The sequence below is a fragment of the Crassostrea angulata genome, chromosome 3, assembly GCF_025612915.1.
Source record: "Crassostrea angulata isolate pt1a10 chromosome 3, ASM2561291v2, whole genome shotgun sequence".
Classification (NCBI taxonomy): Eukaryota; Metazoa; Mollusca; class Bivalvia; order Ostreida; family Ostreidae; genus Magallana; species Magallana angulata.
Genome location: NC_069113.1, coordinates 49,037,858 through 49,055,984, shown reverse-complemented (window position 1 = coordinate 49,055,984; position 18,127 = coordinate 49,037,858). Strand labels below are relative to the sequence as shown.

Here is an 18,127-nt window from a genome sequence, read left to right as displayed (position 1 = left end):
CATTTTTTAAATGGACAATGAAAAAATTTCAGATTGTCAATTGATAAGTCGTCAGTAGAGATTTGTGCAGGTACAAAAACAATTAGTCGTATCTTATTGTGATATTGTAATAGTTTTATTTCACAAGCCGAATATAGGGGGGGGGGGCATCCCTGGAAATTTTTTCTATGCCATATTGTTATTGCGTATTGATACATATAGGCCTACATGTACATGTAATATACTCAGTATTACAATCTGACAATGGATTGAAGATATTTTTCGGTTGGTTTGAGCTGTGAAAAATGAAATTGTTTGTATAAATAATCAGCTGGTTGACCTCCAGTGAAAAAGGAAAAATTAAGTAAATACAATGTATATACAAGTGTTCATTGCACTGCAATACACAAAACCACGGAACCGCAACGGACAAAAAAATAGCGAGTGATCTGCGTCATAGTAATCACAATTTGGAAAATCCAGAATTCTTGGCGTGATCCATGGTCTTAGCTAAAAATAAAAATCTAGTGATTCAACTTCTCCTGTGAATGACAAATGGCGAAATCCTTCAATTAAATTGATTATCAATTAATATATTATGTACATATATTATAGGATCATATTATATAAAGTTAAAAATGAACATGTATTATTATTAATATTATACCATTTGCTATCTTTTATTCAATATGATTAAAGTTACAGTTAATTACTTTTAATCAATGAGAAATATCTGCATTTTACGCAGCTCCCATAAAGGGTGATGAATTGACGAACGTATTAATAGTGGTAGAAGAACTATAGGGAGATACCCAGGAATGCTGTATATTTCCATTTTTAATCAGATTAATTTTTGTTTGTTTAAAGAATGAATCAAAGTAAGAATTTTAGAAATGAATGTTACGAAATAATTTCATTTTTCTCAAAGAGAGACAAAGATATTTAAATAAAACAGAATTTGATAATGTACAATTTAAAAATTCACTGTTATCTCTTTAGATCTAGGAAATTAGATGATCAGAATAAAATGACAATAGGTGCCATTCTTCTTCCATGATTGTAAGGGGCGAACAATCACAAAATTGTTTTTAACTACTTAGACCCCCTCCGCATCTAACGTGTAGAACTTAGTTTTATGCCGATGACCAAATTTCTAATAAGTAAATACACATGTATGGACTTGGCTATGTTGGTACATTTGTACAATGCTTTACCCCCCCCCCCCCCCCTTTTTTCCTAAAGTGGTAAAGAGGAATAACTCTTACAGCATTTCTTCGTAAGCGCTTGGCCTGTTTAATGCCAATTAAAATTGTCCCGACCCCCTCTTCCATATCCCCTCTCCAATCTAGTCACCAAAATTGTATTGATTTAATTAAGCGAATGAATAATTAATGCAACCTATATGTGATGCAAAAGTGCAAAACGTTGCCTCATAAAGGGATTTCCCCATGTTTCCAAACCTAGATCGCTGAATACTTGCTCCTGTTTTGGAGGAAAATTTATACTGCAAAACAGGTAGGGTTGATTGCATTACTGATTAGACTTTACATGTTGGTGACAGATATACAGGGAATTCCATAATTTTTTAATAAAATATTTCCGCTTGCTATAGGTATATATAAAAATCCAGAGATAACTGCACTCTTATAGCCTCTTTCGATAACCTAGTTACTTCCCCTATTTGACTCTCCAATATTGGAGGTACTTACTTCCGGTAGGTAAAGTTGCTGGCGCCATTCAGTGTACGTGTATACAAAAAACAGAATATGGAGTCTTTTGATAAAATGACAAAAAAACAACTGATTGAATTTTTTAAAAAGTGTCGGCAACCAACTTTTGGAAATAAACCGGAACTTGTACGAAGAGCTAGGGGAGCGAAGGAATTGGGATTGGATCTGAACAACGATAGGCCTAGCGACAATTTGGTAGTATCGCTAAAGGATAGAATAATCACGCCGCTCGGTGAAAACTTACCGGTTCCATCGCATCTAACAGAAGGTTGGGTAACGGACTGTGAGCATTTCCCTGACCTAACGGAAAACGAAGTTTACAACTATCTTGTGTTAAGTAAACGTACCTTTGATTCAAACCAACAGTCTGCAAGGCGTCAATTAAAAGCCAGAATTTTTTATGATGAAGGTCACGTTCAGAATATCGAACTTAATCTAGTCTCGCAAGACTCTTCACATTGCATTGTAAAATGTAACTGTTTACCATCAATTCCTACCAAAGATAAAAACAAGAAACCAGCATACAGAACCTGGGTGTGCTTGTCAAAAGTCACTGGTAGAGTCCACACAGCGGAATGCAATTGTGTTGCAGGGTAAGTAAAACTAATAAAAGTAAAATTTCGAGTTTTCTGAGGAGTGTGCATAAACCATGACTGCATGGTATATCCTATAAAAGTATCTCATGGTTTATTTATATTTGTTGATTCAGTAAAACATTTAATTATAAATTAGTGTTTACAAGCATTTTTTTTTAATTTGACATGACACTGAGCATATAATAACAAAAACTTTCATTATATTTTTCATAAAGGATGAAATTTACTATGCAATTGTGCACATGTAAATCATATTTTAATTATTTCTCTTCATAAAGAAAATTCTTTTATTTACTTTTAGAGAAGGGGGAGCTTGCAACCATATTGCAGCATTGCTATACGGAATAGTGGATATTACAGATAAAAAGCACACTGGTAAAATTGCTCCAACATCCAAAGCATGCGGGTGGATTAAACCACGCAGTAGAAATCTTTCCCCCCAAAAGGCTCAAGATATGAATTTTAAGAAAGTAAAGACAGAAAAACACAACAGTGCTCAAGCTTCTTACAGTGTCAGTGATAAAAGTGCAGACCTAACCTTACCATCTGTTCAAGAATTTAAAGAAAAATTGGAAAAAATTAATCCAATGGCTGGGTGGCTTAAAAACTTCTCAAAAATACAAACTGCACCAGTTTTTGAAAGAGCAATACCTGAACTTCATCAAATATCTTTTTGTTACAAAGACAATGTTGATTTGTTTTCAGAAAATTGTCAACAACATTTTATGCAATATTTTGAGTCTCTTTACATTTCTGCAGAAGAGTGTGAAATCATAAATGAAATGACAATAGGTCAAAGCATCAACCCAAAATGGAAAGAAGCAAGACATGGACGCCTAACTGCCTCAGACTTTGGTAAAATTGTTCGTAGAAAATCAGAAACATTACCAGATAATTTATTGAAATATATTCTTGGATACTGTCCAACCTTCACTAATACAGCGGTTGAATGGGGAAGAGAGCACGAGAAAGTTGCTATAGACAGCTATCTACTGAAGGCGAGGGAGTTGCACCCACCCCTCACATATCAGGAGACTGGATTAGTTGTTAGGGAAGCACTCCCCCACCTAGGTGCAAGCCCTGATGGACTAGTGTACTGTCCGCATTGCAACCCTTACCATGGTGTAATTGAAGTGAAGTGTCCGTACAGCTTTAAAGATGTGCATCCAAAAGAAGCAGCCTTAAGTGACAATTTTTTCTGTTATTTAGATGAAAATAAGAAGTTACGACTAAAGAAAAACCATGCATATTATTACCAGGTCCAAGGGGAAATGGCAATTACACAAAGAAAGTGGTGTCACTTTATTGTATGGACAAATAAAGGTCTAGAATTTGAAACAATTTTCTATGATGAAGAACTTTGGGAAAATGTTATGTTACCAAAATTGAATACTTTTTTTTGCTCTGCAGTGTTACCTGAACTTTTTTCAGACAGAGTTAAACGGGGTCTTAGATTGTAAACACTGGGCCATGACAGTTAATCCATTTTTTTTTTAACCCATATGCAAGCTAGTAAGGTTTTTCTTGGGTGTTGTGTATTTTTTCAATGCATTTAATATACAACACTATAGTGATGGGTAAAGATTTTTTAATTCTGTTCTCAAATGATGCATTAAGAAAAACTCTGTTAACACTAAAATCTTAGCACGACAACAATCAAAGATTTATGTACTGGTAATAATGTATATTATTTATATGTTAAAAAAATTGCAATAAAACATTGAATCTACCTTGCAAATGAGATATTTCAAAATTTTGCAAATTGTATTCATTATTTTAAATTGTGATCATGTTTGATGAAAATAAAACAATTATACATGGAATTATTATTTATTTCATATTCTTAAGGAATAGACATATTCATAAAACAAGGAAATCATAATAACATTGCAGTCACTACATATTTGCTTGGAGTCAGGATTTCTTTAGATTAGGAAAATTCATGACATTTAGTATAATACTATAGAGGAACCAAATGAGATATATGTAGATTGACTGCCCTGTACTATGATTGAATAAGAGGTGGCATGAGATTACAAAGAGCACAAACAACGAACACTATTTTGGACATCTTGTCATGAAGTGATATTGGAACTACACCTTGAATAATTCTAAAATTTTTAATTCGCTCCATTGCTCGTTGCACATGAATTCTTAAATTCGCAATCCTTCTGGTTTTTTCTACTTCACATTTTGTTAGCCGTCCATGTTTCTTTAAAGGAGGTATTATGAGATGGATTCCATTTGGAGTGCACAGATCAGCTATAAGGAATCCCTTGTCACCTATTATTGCATCTCCGGGTTCACATTTTTCAATAAGTTTTGATAACTTGGTTACTTGCTTGTCAGATGTGCTCCCACTCCATAAATCCGACACATGTGTAATAACACCATTAGGGCTGATTCCAATAAGGACTTTCCAAGTCATGTGTGATTTATAGTCTGAATACATTCTTCCTTTGTTGGATAATGATTGAGGTGTTTCCGTGTAGATCTCCGTGCAGTCTATTATGACACGGCAATTTGGGTATCTTCGTTTAAAGCTGTCGGGCATATTTTCTTTGATGACATTTCGGTCTGGCCATGCTACTAAAAATTCTAGATGTTCATACATCAAGTTTAGCCATTCATTAAATATTTTACTGCAGGTTGATGGAGATATGTTGAATCTTTGAGCCAAATCTTGAATTAAGAGTCCTAGTCTTAAACGCATTAAAACCATCAAAAATTCATCAACTTCTCTTAGTTTTCTTGGTCTTCCTCCGAGAACATCAGAAACTTCACATTTATAATAGACGGATAGGGTTCAAACAATAAATAAAAGGTTTCTTTGTTAGGTAAACCAATGTAAAATGAGATGTCCTGTTTTATGTCCTCAATGGTTAAAAAGGGTATAAAGGTTGTACTTGTTGTTTTATCACATGTAATATTTGAAGAAACATCATTATTTTCAGAAACATCACTGTAACTTTCACTTTTCTGAATCCCAACACTTTTATTCTGTAGAACATCAGTTTGTGTGAATTGATTCTTCGGCTGGGATAAGGTTGATGTGTCAATGTAGCCACAGTAATCATGCAATAGTATCGATGTGTCCAACACTGATTGGTTTGAATTAACTTTGAAGCTCGATGTTTCAGCAGAATCTGACTGCGAAGTCTCTGAACCTGACCCATCTTTAATATGTTCTTGTTGATTATCGACTACTTCTTTCAAAACTTCTGGTGTGTGGTCAAACTGTAAATGATCATATTAAATATCAATATCTGACGTAATCTGTCCAAAAGAATTGTGATATAAATTACTGATAACCATAAATTGTACTACTCCTAATTATATAACATGAGATCATCCTCTAAAGTGGAAAAAAAAATTAAGAAATTTCATGTTGTGATAGTATTTAATACTGCCATATATACTAATAAGGGGGTACACAAACAAGAATGCAGAAAATAATACTTTTATACTTTGAAAGCACACTTCTGAGACCTGTTATTTCAACCAGTACACCTCTGTAATGATTAATTTATATCCCAGACTACATTACTTATATGCCCCTAATTACACATGTGTAATATAATTATTTTATACTTGTGAACATATGCATATGCGATGTTAAAACAAAAACCACCTACCTTTGTAGTCTTAAATACTTTGTGGTGAAAGATAGATGGCAATGGGTGTTCCTTTGTGGGACCAGAGAGAGAGACGAAATGCTCGGAACACAGTCTTGAACAACTCGTTGGTTTCCAGTTCTTGCGGCTGATACGATTTTTCCATATACCTTTGTGTCTTTTATTGACAGGAAATCTATGCAAAGTCACCTTTCGGTTGTTAACACTTTTCCCGCTGTAATTATGACAGTTTGTAGCACAGCAATATAATTTCCCCATCATAAACTGATATATCTACTTGAATCCAGAGATCACTCGGAACTTTGTACCTACCGGAAGTTCACAAAGTGCAATCTCATAATACAGGAGAGTTCGATTTTTCAAGAAAGACAACCTAGTTTTAGAAAGAGGCTACATCTTACATTTTTATAAAAGTGTTTTATCAACTTGATTTATGTTTTGCATTTTTTTTCTTTAAAATGTGTTATATTTGCTTATCACTTGTTTCTTCAATATATATTTTGTAACTTTTTACTGGCTCTTGTAATTTTTGAAATATATCACTCTGAATCTATCCAAAAATTAGGTCAGTTCTTAACACTGACCTTTTTTCTGCCGACGTTTAGGTTAACCAAGGTGGAGGGTGGCTTATGAAATTTGTGAAATCGTTGCCTCATCAATATGGCGACAGATATATTGCTGTGCTAAAAAATCGTCTTTTAGCATAAAGTTCTTTGTGATTCGTCTTTACACAAAATCATGCTGCAAGACATATAAATAAAGTTTAAATATTGCATGCATAAGAAATTATATCTTTAAATGATAAAACTTAATCGTAAAACTTATATTTACACGTACGAATACATGTAATGGCGGACTTAAAATATAAAGCTTTAATAACTGAAGTAAAAAGTCAAGTAATTATATTTTCAATTTAAAATGTTGTTCATGTATATATTGTACATCATATATAATATTATACATGTTTTAATAAAAGGGATTTAATTTCATAAGCCAATTTTCGTCCAGAATATTCTTTATTATTGAGCAGCCAATGAAATACCACCTCGTATTCGCAAAGGATATTTATAGACATGCAATCCACCGAGATGTTTCGTCACCGTTGTAAAATACCTCGAGTGCTATTTTTAAAACGACCTTCACCCCAATCAACGGTATGAAAAACAAATCGTGCTAAAACTCAATAATTATTAATAAAGGTAGGAATAGAATAGCGTTCGTATTAATGACATGTTAAAACCAACAAACAGCATGTCTATTGTTTAAATTTTTATTTGGATTTATTTCGATACATTTTTGCTTGTTATTTTTCTGTATAATGATTTATTCGATAATTTGTTGTTTTGTAATTATAAATACTGACATCAATGGACAGCCGTAATTTTTCATTAGGCCGATTTTCTGATGCAATAACCGACTTGGTTTAAATGTTATGTAGAGGGTGATTCCCGACATTCACGCACTGATCAGCTGAGAAGAGATTTACCGGTAGACTCCAAGCAAAGTCAAACTATTACCAATTTGACAGCCATTTACTTGTAAAACAGAAACAGAATAAAACTTCGTGTTTACATCTTGCAGAGGATATGTAAGAAATATTCACCATGGTTCGAGTTTTGTGTCAGAATTCGGTGGGAGGAGGGTGTTGTCGCGGTCAGATGGAGGAACTGACCCCCGTGGAGTTTATGGAGGGAAAATCGTGCAGTGTCATTGATGCTGCGATGGCTAGCCGTGCTGCAGAGGCCTTGAATGCCCACAGCGAGGATTCTAATTCTAATTTTAGCTCCGACTTCAATAATTCCGGAAACTCCGATTCCTACAGTGATAGCGACATGGAAACCAAGGTCTCTCGTTGCATCGATGTGGCGGATCCAACTTCTGACAAAAGACAGGTAAAATCCAATTAACCGTTTACAATCGAGGTCTTTAACTGTCCATGTAAATGACCAACTATGGTTGTTGGGTTTTTTTTCTCTAAAACGGCAATTATGTAATAATTGTTTTTAAATGAAATATATTGGATAAAGGGAAATAATATATACATATATTATATAACTATAAAATTACTTTTATTTCTCTGAAAGAATGGCGACATGAAGCGCCAGCGCAGAAGAGAAAGGAACAAGGTGTCGGCCCAGGCCTACAGACAGAGAAGGCGCGCCCAGACCAGCACTCAAAACCAGGTAATTATATACTGGTAATATCAATCAAAGGAGCTAAAACAATGCATACGTAACAGGTGTTCTAGTCTGATTAGCAATTAATACACCAAACTTTCGTAAGGCATTTATCAATGAATAAGTTGGGGTGCTTTGTATTCCACTACATGGCGATTTGCACGTAGCATTTAAACCTTTCAAGAGCTCTCAAATTGCAAAGTATCATAACCAAGATTATTCTGCTATGCATCAAAAGGATTTGTCCGAGTTTTTGATTCAGAAACTCGTTTTATTTTATAGAAAATATTGGCGTTTGTCATATTTGATGAGATGATTTTTTAAATTTAAATAATATGTCAAATTATGACTTTCTTATATACCGAAATCTTTGTAATGCCGATAATGTCCGCAATTTGAATAACCTGAATCAAAAGTTATTTAAATATTTTTTTTTATATCGATTCAAAATTGAAAACATCTTTCTAAGTTAAATTTGTTTAAGCTATGTATCAAAGTTTGCATAAATTCATAATCATGCAATCCATATTTTCACAGATGCTCGTCGATTTAGAGAAGCGTCATGAAGAATTATTGGCGACGGTACGCAATCTTGAGGAGCAGAAGGCTATTATTGAAGGCTTGATTAAGAAGAAGGCGAAGATTCCTTGGCCTTGGGGCTATCCCACAACACATCCCTATGCCCCCGTCACAGAGGGTACATGTGGAGCCGCTTCAAGCATGGACGCCCCAATGTCCATGAATACGAGCGCCATAGTGGCATCGTGATGCACAGTAAACCAAAGAGGAGTTTACTGCCGCTCACTTTGTACTGATATGTTTGCGCAAGCGCAAGGGAGACTTACGTACGTCATATCCCGTGAATCTAGCTGTGTTGGCCCGGGGACTTCGGATGACAAGGTCTCTATGTATGGGTTTAAGCAAAGTTTCCTAATGATGGCGGCTTTTGCTGCACACTAGATTGTATGACATATTGTCTCGTGTTTTAATATGAGTGACAGGACTGATACCGATATTCTGCCAGAGAACTGTCAAATATGGACATCCAAGTTCCCGAAAAATTGATATGTTTGATCAGACATTCTGACTGATAATGTGTTTTCAATGTAACACAATACTGCCATGTTGTTTTCAATCTCTTGATATTTGTGAGCGGCAGAGGAAATATAGCATTGTTTGACTTACATCATTACACAATTAGTGATTTGATTAAATATTTTATACCATTACAAATGGACGTTTTCTTTTTATTTGAACCACAGAGACCTTAAAGCAGCTTGGTCCAAATTATTGACCATACTGGAATCATTTAGTACTTCCAAACAGATTCTACTAAAAAGATTGTTCACCAATAACACCCACAGAATCAATCTCTTTTCAAAGATAGAAACATCCAAAGTTAATAAAAAAAAATTAAATTGGGTTACACAAAAAAGTGCGTGCAACATGAAAGAGTAGACCATGCACCGATTGTTGTTAAGATTGGATCACTCTATGATATATCGCAAGGAATTCTTCAAGTTGGTGAATTTTCTTACTATCTATTAATATAAACAATTTATTTCTTTCTTTTTTTTTGGGGGGGGGGGGGGTGTGATTCAACAGTCTTGTTTACCCGCTTGAAAATCGGGACGTATTTGTAAAAGTGTCAAAATCTCTGTTGCCCTTTGAGATAGCAATTAGCAATGAATATTTCCAAATAAAGCTTTTGTGTTTTTTTAAATCGTGCAGCTTTAAGAAGCATCAAAGTCCTTTGAGCTATTCTTTTTTACTGCATTGACCCTTACGTCACGTGGTGCTCGAGTCCTGTTCTTGTTATGTATGATGCAATAGTCCTTATAATCCTTACGTAGATTTGTCAGTTCTAACTAAAAAAAACATAAAATTCATCTTATAATGAATCTAAATTATATAATCAGCAGCGATTTTATAATCAGCAGCTCTTGTTAATATGGTTCCATCTGTCTTACGACTATTCACTTGATCTGGTTTGTAAGATGTGGCAATTCAGATCTGAAAAATCACATCCAGTAAATAAATGCTAAGTCCTATGACTCATATACTCATATATATGGATTAGAACCATTTTAACAAGAGCTTGGACTCTGGGTAGTTGTGTCAAACAGCAATGTGACGTAGGCCTGTCTATTTCATCGCTGGCCACTCAGCCAAGGCTCTGTGAAATCAACAAGATTTATCTGGCTTTTGAGCTTAGACTACGCAATCTGTGTATATTTCACTTGAAACCAGCGTCATTTAAACTTGTTTTGACACAAGAAATAGATAGTCACGTCCTATCGAAAGTCCAAGGTCTTGTTAAAATGGTTCTAATATAAAAACATCTCTCTCTCTCTCTCTCTCTCTCTCTCTCTCTCTCTCTCTCTCTCTCTCTCTCTCTCTCGTGAGATTGGGTTCTTAAAACATTAAATGATATTTTTTTTCTACAAATGTCTCTCCTCTAAATATAGGAACTATACTACATGTATATATATATATACTTGGAAATAGTTGGCAATGATCATGTATTTATATACATGTATTACCGTTTTAAGTAGACAGGGAAATGCCTGACAAACTCTGCACTCGATCTATACTTACATGTCACAGGTGGACTTCGTTTTATTTCATTAAAAAAAACCATTATTTGCTTTGTTGGCCATATTTGTCGCTATTGATTAATATTTCGATGCATGTGTACTAAATGCATTTTTTGCTATGCTAATCGCCGGTATTCAGAATATCATAGCTGGTCGACAGTCTCCTTAATAATACCGATATAGCAGGGAGGTTCAAAAAATATATGATACAATTAATCAATGCTTTAAACTATGTGTTTATAATACCTCTTGGTTAAATTATATCTGTTATCCCTTCATCATGCCTGGACCAATGATTTTCATCTATTATATATATATTGTAGTTTGTACATAAGTATTTTCTCTACACTGTAAATTCAGTTATGAGAATAAAGTTCCTTGTCACATTGATGATATTTTGGATATTATTTCTAGATATAATAATCTAAGGCTTGTGAGGGCGATACTGACCGAAGATTGATAAATAATGTGACAAAAAGGTGCATATAATCATTGCGTATGCATGTACATGTATATGTATAAAAATATATTCTGGGTTCTCATATATTCTCTTTTGAGAAGTGGACAGGCATAGCCTACATCCATGGATGTAGGCTATGCCTGTCCACTTCTCAAAAGAGAATAGGTTCTCATATTGAGAGACCAACCTTTTTATTTCATTGTAAGATTAATTTGTGAGTGTGCTGGTGGTGTTTGTGGTGAGGGTGTAACACGCTTGTATACATGAAAACAAGTGACATCCCCCTTTTATTTTCCCGGCAGTAAAGATTTCTCCCATAGTGAGCCTCATTTCATGGAAGTGCGGGACTGATCTCGCAGTGACGTGGAAGTTTTGACATCAATACTTTGTAATTAATTCACAAAAATATTTTGCTATGTTCCATGCACTTTGAATGTGTTATGCAAACAACTTTTCGTTTTGAAAGAATTTTTCTCGTTGTTTTGACTGCAATGATGAAGGGAAATTGAAATTTTGAGGTGAAAATGGGGAAACTAACCTACATTTTTTAAGAAACTTAACATAATAATAAAAATCATTTTAATTACATTTTTTTAAAAATATTGATAATTTCATCTATTGCAACAACCCCAAAAAGTTTATAAAACCAGGAATATAGCTGATATAAAGTATTCCAGTTCTACCTTCCTTCCCGTTTCTCATAAACACATTTCTGAGGAAAGTACCTTTTACTATTTTTAGCACTTTTCGGTCGGCTGACGTCATTTTTTGTGTATTAGAATAACCTCCCTTGCTTAGCCAGCAAAACTTGTCAAGACATGTTCAAAACATAGCTAAACGAACGGAGTTAACTTTTAAAGGTAAGATTTAAAGTGTACAGTAGTGATTGATTTTGGATCTGCTATCAATAATAAGGTAGGAATGAACTTTGTTATGAAGTTGTCAAGTTTGTTTTCATTGCATATCACTTGTATTAATTTTAATTGGAAACAAAGTTAATTGTCTTAAGATGAATAGCAACACCGAACAAAAATATTGCTGATGTTGCCAAATTGTCGATGTTTATTTATAAAGTTTATCTCCATAAAAAATAATAATAATGAAAAGCAGTAATGAAAATATTAATTTCTAATTTTCCAAAACCCTAAAAATTATGAGCTGTAAATATTTATATTTGTAAATATTTCATCATGTATTGTTTAATTGTTGTTCGCTATTTTCAAACACAACTGATTTCAAGTTATATCCTTGCATTATTTTTGAAAATTTTAGTCTTGGTGCACATTTTGGAACCCCTGGTTTAAATGTTTTTATCTGCAGAACAGGCCGCCCGTGATGGACAAAAATAGAAATCGGCCATGTTGTTTCGTTCCATCAACGTTTTCTTCAATTCACTACAGAAATTTTAGGCCCAATTTACTAATGTAAATCAAAGAGATAAACTTAGTAATTATTACATTTTGAGGTTTAATAATCGATTTAAAGTTTTGTAAGTTTTTAAGTTCGACAAACAGGGGGCGATTTTTTTTAATGTTCACAATGTTATTGATGATACTAATATGAATAATCACGATCTTGTTTTTTCTTCCAAGTATTTTTACATTGAAAGAGTATCAAACAACGATAATAGAAAACCATACCTTTGATAATGCACATGAAAAAATAAAATAAAATAATTGAAAAGAATACAAGCTTTCACGCATTTCATGTAAATTTATATAAAGTACATGTAAATTGCGTATTAGAATTTTTAAAAATAAATTTTAATTTTTCATAAGAAAAAATATCTATCACTGAGATCCGTCATTGCAGAGGTCATTTTGCCCTTACCCCTCATGTTGTTGACCCCTGGGTCACGCCGATCAGAATTTCGCCTTTCTAGCATTTCATGGCGTCTTTTATTTTTAATTTCACTTGCTTCTTACCTCTAATTGGGAATGAATTCATTGGTTTGGTGTTTCATTTTGTTCTTGGCTTCTGTTCAGTTCAGTTATTTTTCACTCACACCATAAAATGGTACAAGAGGTACATAGAGAAGACCAAACATATTTACATATATACAATATAGTTGTAAAGGTCAAGAAAGTAAGTGGGGTGAACAAACAGTATGATTAAATTTTGAAATAAAGAAACACAATTTTTTTAATGTAATATAATTAATTAAAGATATGATTTCCTAAAACTTTTTAGTGCTAGGAGAAGAACAGTAATATATGTATCTAAAACTGACTTCGTAATTTACTTAATGCCTTGCATTCTAATATAACATGAAATTCATCACCAATTTTGTTACAATTATACAAATTACAATAACGTTTACTTCTTTCAACAGTACCCACCTTCCTATTTCAACAGAAAGATGATGATTTGTAGTTCTAAACTTAACTAATATTTTTCTTAATTTACTGGGTAACAAGAGTGAGTAGCGTTCACATTCCAAATTTGTTTTAAAAATTCAATATATAATACCCTTAGACGATTCCTGAATATCGTTATGCCATTTTTGTAAAAATTGATCTCTTAACCTTTGGTTAATAGTTGTCTTAATCCAACTGGAGTTACAATGGTATGATTCATGATCACACCATACATTTGAAAGTCCGCATTTATCTAAAAAAAAAAATTTTAAACCATAGCCACGGAAAACATATTAGATATATACTGTACCTGGAATATTAATATGAATTTCACCGAGGATACTCGCATAAGGTGAATACAAGTTCACAAAAAAATATTTGTAAATTTTTTTCTGTTAATATTTTTTTAAAACATGCAAACAATTAAAACATGCCAAATAAAACTCAGTATAGATACTATCATGCAATTTAGATACTTCATTTATTGATTTGAATTTACAATAAATTTGTGTCTTTTGTTTATTAGAAATATCACCATATTTTTATGTCACATTTTTGTTGTGAAAACTTACGATTTTCTTGCTAAGAAAATTTGCAGAGAACAGAACCGTCGCTCGACAATTCAATTATTATTAGGCAATAAAACAAAAAGTTTAACATCAAATCATTACCTATCTCTATAGAAATTGCTAATGGAACAATATATTTTGTGCGAGCGTACAACCAATATAATGTGATGCTTGGTAAACCATATGGAAAAAAATTAAAAATTGTTAAATTAGCATATATATTATAAAAACCAAAATTCCTTATAAAAATTGTTTTATTCTTGACATTCAAAAATAATGCAACATTTCAAAAAAAAATTATTACAAACTGCTTGATGTGGTCGGCTATGTCAATATCATGGAAAGAGGGGGGAAAAGACGGACAAACTTAAATACACACTATGAAAAACTTTGTTTGAAAAATCTAGTGATCCAGACAGTTGTGAAATTGAAAAATGTACAATGAGAAATCATCAGATTGTTTTGACCAATCGATTTGTGATGCATAATTAGGGTCAAATTATGCAATAAATTATGCCGACTTAAGGATGGACCAATAGGAAAATTGTTTATGTCTGAGATACGGATGTAAACCCCGCCATCACACAAAATATAAGAAGGAAATTTGCATATATAGTACATAGAAATTAAAATCTCGTCACAAGTGTGTCTGGTGATTGTGTTACTGGGCCGGTATATAGTCTGGTTCTTTATGGCAATTTAGTTAGTGTGGTTGGGCGAATAAAAACACATCCGATTTATTAAAAAGAATTTTTTTGGCATGCTTTCAGTGAATTCATCAGGACATTTTTCAAAAAGTTTAGTTTGGAATTTACATCTTAAATTTGATTTGCATTAACGAAATGAATAAAAGCATATTGAAGTTTAAATTTTGCAAGTGTATATGACTCATTCAGGAACATGAATAGTTTCCATTGAGGGAAACAAGTCTTATCTAATTTGGTACATGGATTTGTACGAATGTATGCGTGTTCCAAAATTAGGAGTCTAATATTTATCAAATGCACAATATATACCTCTTTAAAATAAGATACGCGTTTAAGATTTATCTCGCTTTGGGGGCACTGTACAATATATATTGATACTGAAAGTTACATACCTTTAGTAAGGTGTAACATGTCATTTCTACAAGTAAATGGATTATCTATTACAGATGCAGGAGGTAAATGTAAATGTAAATTTAGACAGTGAAGTGGTGAGAGCCAGTGCAGAGGCTCAGGCGTCAGGGCGCCTCACCCCCCTCATCAAGGTGGAGCTATGGTCCAAGATACAAGCCAGGAGACTGTCGGAGGGGAAGGAGGAAATGGCGGTCCAGTTCTCGCCACCACAGACAACGCCAGTAAGATGTCTCCCGACAATCAAACAATCCCCTACCCAATTTGACCTGCACTGAAAGAGATTCACTCACAATATCTTGTAAAGCACTCCCCTATCTAATCTGACTTGTAATGAAAGAGATTCCCTCATAATATCATGTAAATTACTCCACTACCCTATCTGACTTGTAATAAAAGAGATTCCGTCACAATATCTTGTAAATTACTCCACTACCCTATCTGACTTGTAATAAAAGAGATTCCCTCATAATATCTTGTAAATTACTCCACTACCCTATCTGACTTGTAATAAAAGAGATTCCCTCATAATATCTTGTAAATTACTCCACTACCCTATCTGACTTGTAATAAAAGAGATTCCGTCACAATATCTTGTAAAAATAAGCCTCTCCATGCATGTACATGTTACTATACCCTGTAATTAAAGATTAAAGCGAATCTCCATCAATATTATATCCATGAACTACCTTTGAAAAAGAATCTTTCAAAGAACTTTAAATTTTAAGATACTTATTGATGCCCCCCCCCCCCCACCACCACCACCATCCCGATCTACTTGTACAAGAACTTTTTTGGATACCCTTGTCTAATATTTACCCTTGTAAAATGAACTCATGTGTATGCTCGTAATGTCAAGTAAGACATTGCCTATATTGCAGGTTTCTCCTCCTAAGTATATCCCCTCCCCTCAAATTTGTTTACATTGATATACTAATACGTGTATCTTTGTTTTCTCTATTTAAGATGACAGAGGAAGAAGAAGAAAAGTGTAAAAAGCGAAGAGAGTGCAATAAGGAAGCCGCGCAAAGATGCCGGGAGAGAAAGAAGGAAAAACAGAAAAACGATGAAAAGGTAAGAGAAAGGCAAACGGTAGGGCAACTATCAAAATCCTCACACAAGTGGTGCAAATATCAAAACAATTATTTGTATCCTTCCCTGTCTTGTAGCTTTTAATCAAATGAAAGTATTTGACTTGATGAAAGGCGGTGATTTACCACTATTTGCAGGAGCTGACCAGTCTTCTCCTACGGAACGAGGAGCTTAAAGACACCATTAAAAACCTGGAGGAAGAAATGGTATTTTATCAAGGTATGCTTAGCATACAAACCTCTAACCAAATCGAGACTGGACCGGCATCACCCGAGCAGCAGGTGCCCGGGCTATGGACGGTGGAGGAGGACTTTTTAGAGCAGTACTTGTGATGCATGCGCTCTACAGTTGTCGTCCCTACCAGGTCACTAGTCGCTGAAGGATGACTGCATGTTGTTAAAGATGTGAATACGAGATGTATTCTTTTTTATAACATTTTTTGATGCTATATTGTTCATTTTTTTTTCAAATGAAAATTTTTTAATACTCCTATCATTTAATCAAACACGTATTTCTTACATTTGGTTTAAAAAATTTCGGTGATTTTCTTTTTCTCATTGAAACAGTTTTTGTAGTCAACTTTTCTTGAGAACTCGGATACATTTATATCTTTTCATTTTTCATCCATATTCTAGACTTAGTTCTCAGGGAAAATAAACAGACAAGTCTCCATTACTAATCATTCCACTCATAAATTCTCACTTACCTTCCGCTGTCTGAATCAAAATGGCATGTGATGTTGTATATAGCGTTGATTTCCTTTGTTGTTCTTGTTTGGTTGTAAGCGCTGCTGTACATAAAATGCATTGAACAGTCAGAATTATATTATATGCATTACATTGTTAAGTCAGTCGAGGTTTGTTTTACTTTCTAATCTTTTATGTTTTATTGTTTGACAAAATGTTTTGTTCGTTTAATATCAAATGTCTATGATAGATTAGAATACGCATATTAGTTAGTTTTTGTTTATAGTGACTTGTATCACAACTGGGCATTATAGAGCTGATTTGACTTTTGTATATTTTTCATGCTTCCAGCTTAAAAAGCGGTGTTTGATGATTATATTGACTTCAAAGCTTACAAGTGTGTGAATGTTCAATGATGATTAGTCATTGTATATGGCGGTGAACGGATTTGATTTTCTTCAGTAATGACGCTGTCTCTGGTCACATTACCGTTCATTTCTCCATTAGTTCATCAGCAGTTATCGTCACCACCATAGTCTATCATTTGGTGCAAACAAAAAATATCTGTGCCATCTTTATAGCAAAATAAGCATTGGTTTGAATGTTGTATGTAGTTATGTTTTCAGGGAAATTCAACATCGATTGGTTAATATAGCTGACGAAAAACCAATGTCGAGAATTTTTTTCTACTTTTTTTATTTTTGAGAAAGGTATTTACATCTGAGAATGCTGATGATTAAGGAAGTTTTAAATCAAAATGCTGTTTATATTCATGTGTTCAAAGCTCAAGCACACAGCTGCCAAATTAACAGTTTGTCAAAAGAGCTGACAGTATTGTACAATTATTATATATTTTTATACTTGTTATATGTGAAATAAAATGTCTACGTAAAATTATATTTTGCGTTTATTTTTTCTGTCTGAAAGGTAAATTGCTTTTATCAAGATATGAAATTAATCATCTCATTATAATAAATAATAAAAAAAAACCCAGAGATAGTTTAATGCGAAGTTATCGTTCCTGGCTACAGATTGATCACTCATTGGTTAAAATGAAGATGCATACAATCTATCCTACGATTTCTTGCTAAATGTAAAGGGTCTCTATATTAATCACCTCATGTACTCTTATTT

General features: G+C 33.5%; 3 protein-coding genes across 6 annotated transcripts; all 3 read left to right on the top strand.

Moving 5' to 3' along the window:
- Nucleotides 1–1,425: 1,425 nt before the first annotated feature.
- LOC128177135 (basic leucine zipper transcriptional factor ATF-like) lies at nucleotides 1,426–17,884 on the top strand. Of its 4 annotated transcripts, none has more exons than XM_052843707.1 (4): nucleotides 1,426–1,494; nucleotides 15,254–15,439; nucleotides 16,182–16,289; nucleotides 16,445–17,884. In XM_052843707.1, exons 2-4 carry the CDS (start codon nucleotides 15,254–15,256, stop codon nucleotides 16,637–16,639), a joined length of 489 nt encoding a protein of 162 aa, XP_052699667.1. In that variant the 5' UTR covers nucleotides 1,426–1,494; the 3' UTR covers nucleotides 16,640–17,884. The 4 variants fall into 4 exon arrangements, with proteins under 4 accessions (XP_052699667.1, XP_052699665.1, XP_052699666.1 ...); XM_052843705.1 differs by lacking the exon at nucleotides 1,426–1,494 and adding an exon at nucleotides 11,946–12,034; XM_052843706.1 differs by lacking the exon at nucleotides 1,426–1,494 and adding an exon at nucleotides 12,000–12,089.
- Nucleotides 1,637–5,102, top strand: LOC128177133 (uncharacterized). The gene is made up of 2 exons (XM_052843702.1): nucleotides 1,637–2,302; nucleotides 2,607–5,102. The coding sequence occupies exons 1-2, from the start codon at nucleotides 1,746–1,748 to the stop codon at nucleotides 3,763–3,765; spliced, it is 1,716 nt and encodes a 571-aa protein (XP_052699662.1). The 5' UTR covers nucleotides 1,637–1,745; the 3' UTR covers nucleotides 3,766–5,102.
- Nucleotides 7,367–9,350, top strand: LOC128177134 (activating transcription factor 3-like). Its single transcript, XM_052843703.1, has 3 exons — nucleotides 7,367–7,832; nucleotides 8,025–8,123; nucleotides 8,655–9,350. The coding sequence occupies exons 1-3, from the start codon at nucleotides 7,545–7,547 to the stop codon at nucleotides 8,883–8,885; spliced, it is 618 nt and encodes a 205-aa protein (XP_052699663.1). The 5' UTR covers nucleotides 7,367–7,544; the 3' UTR covers nucleotides 8,886–9,350.
- Nucleotides 17,885–18,127: the final 243 nt, after the last annotated feature.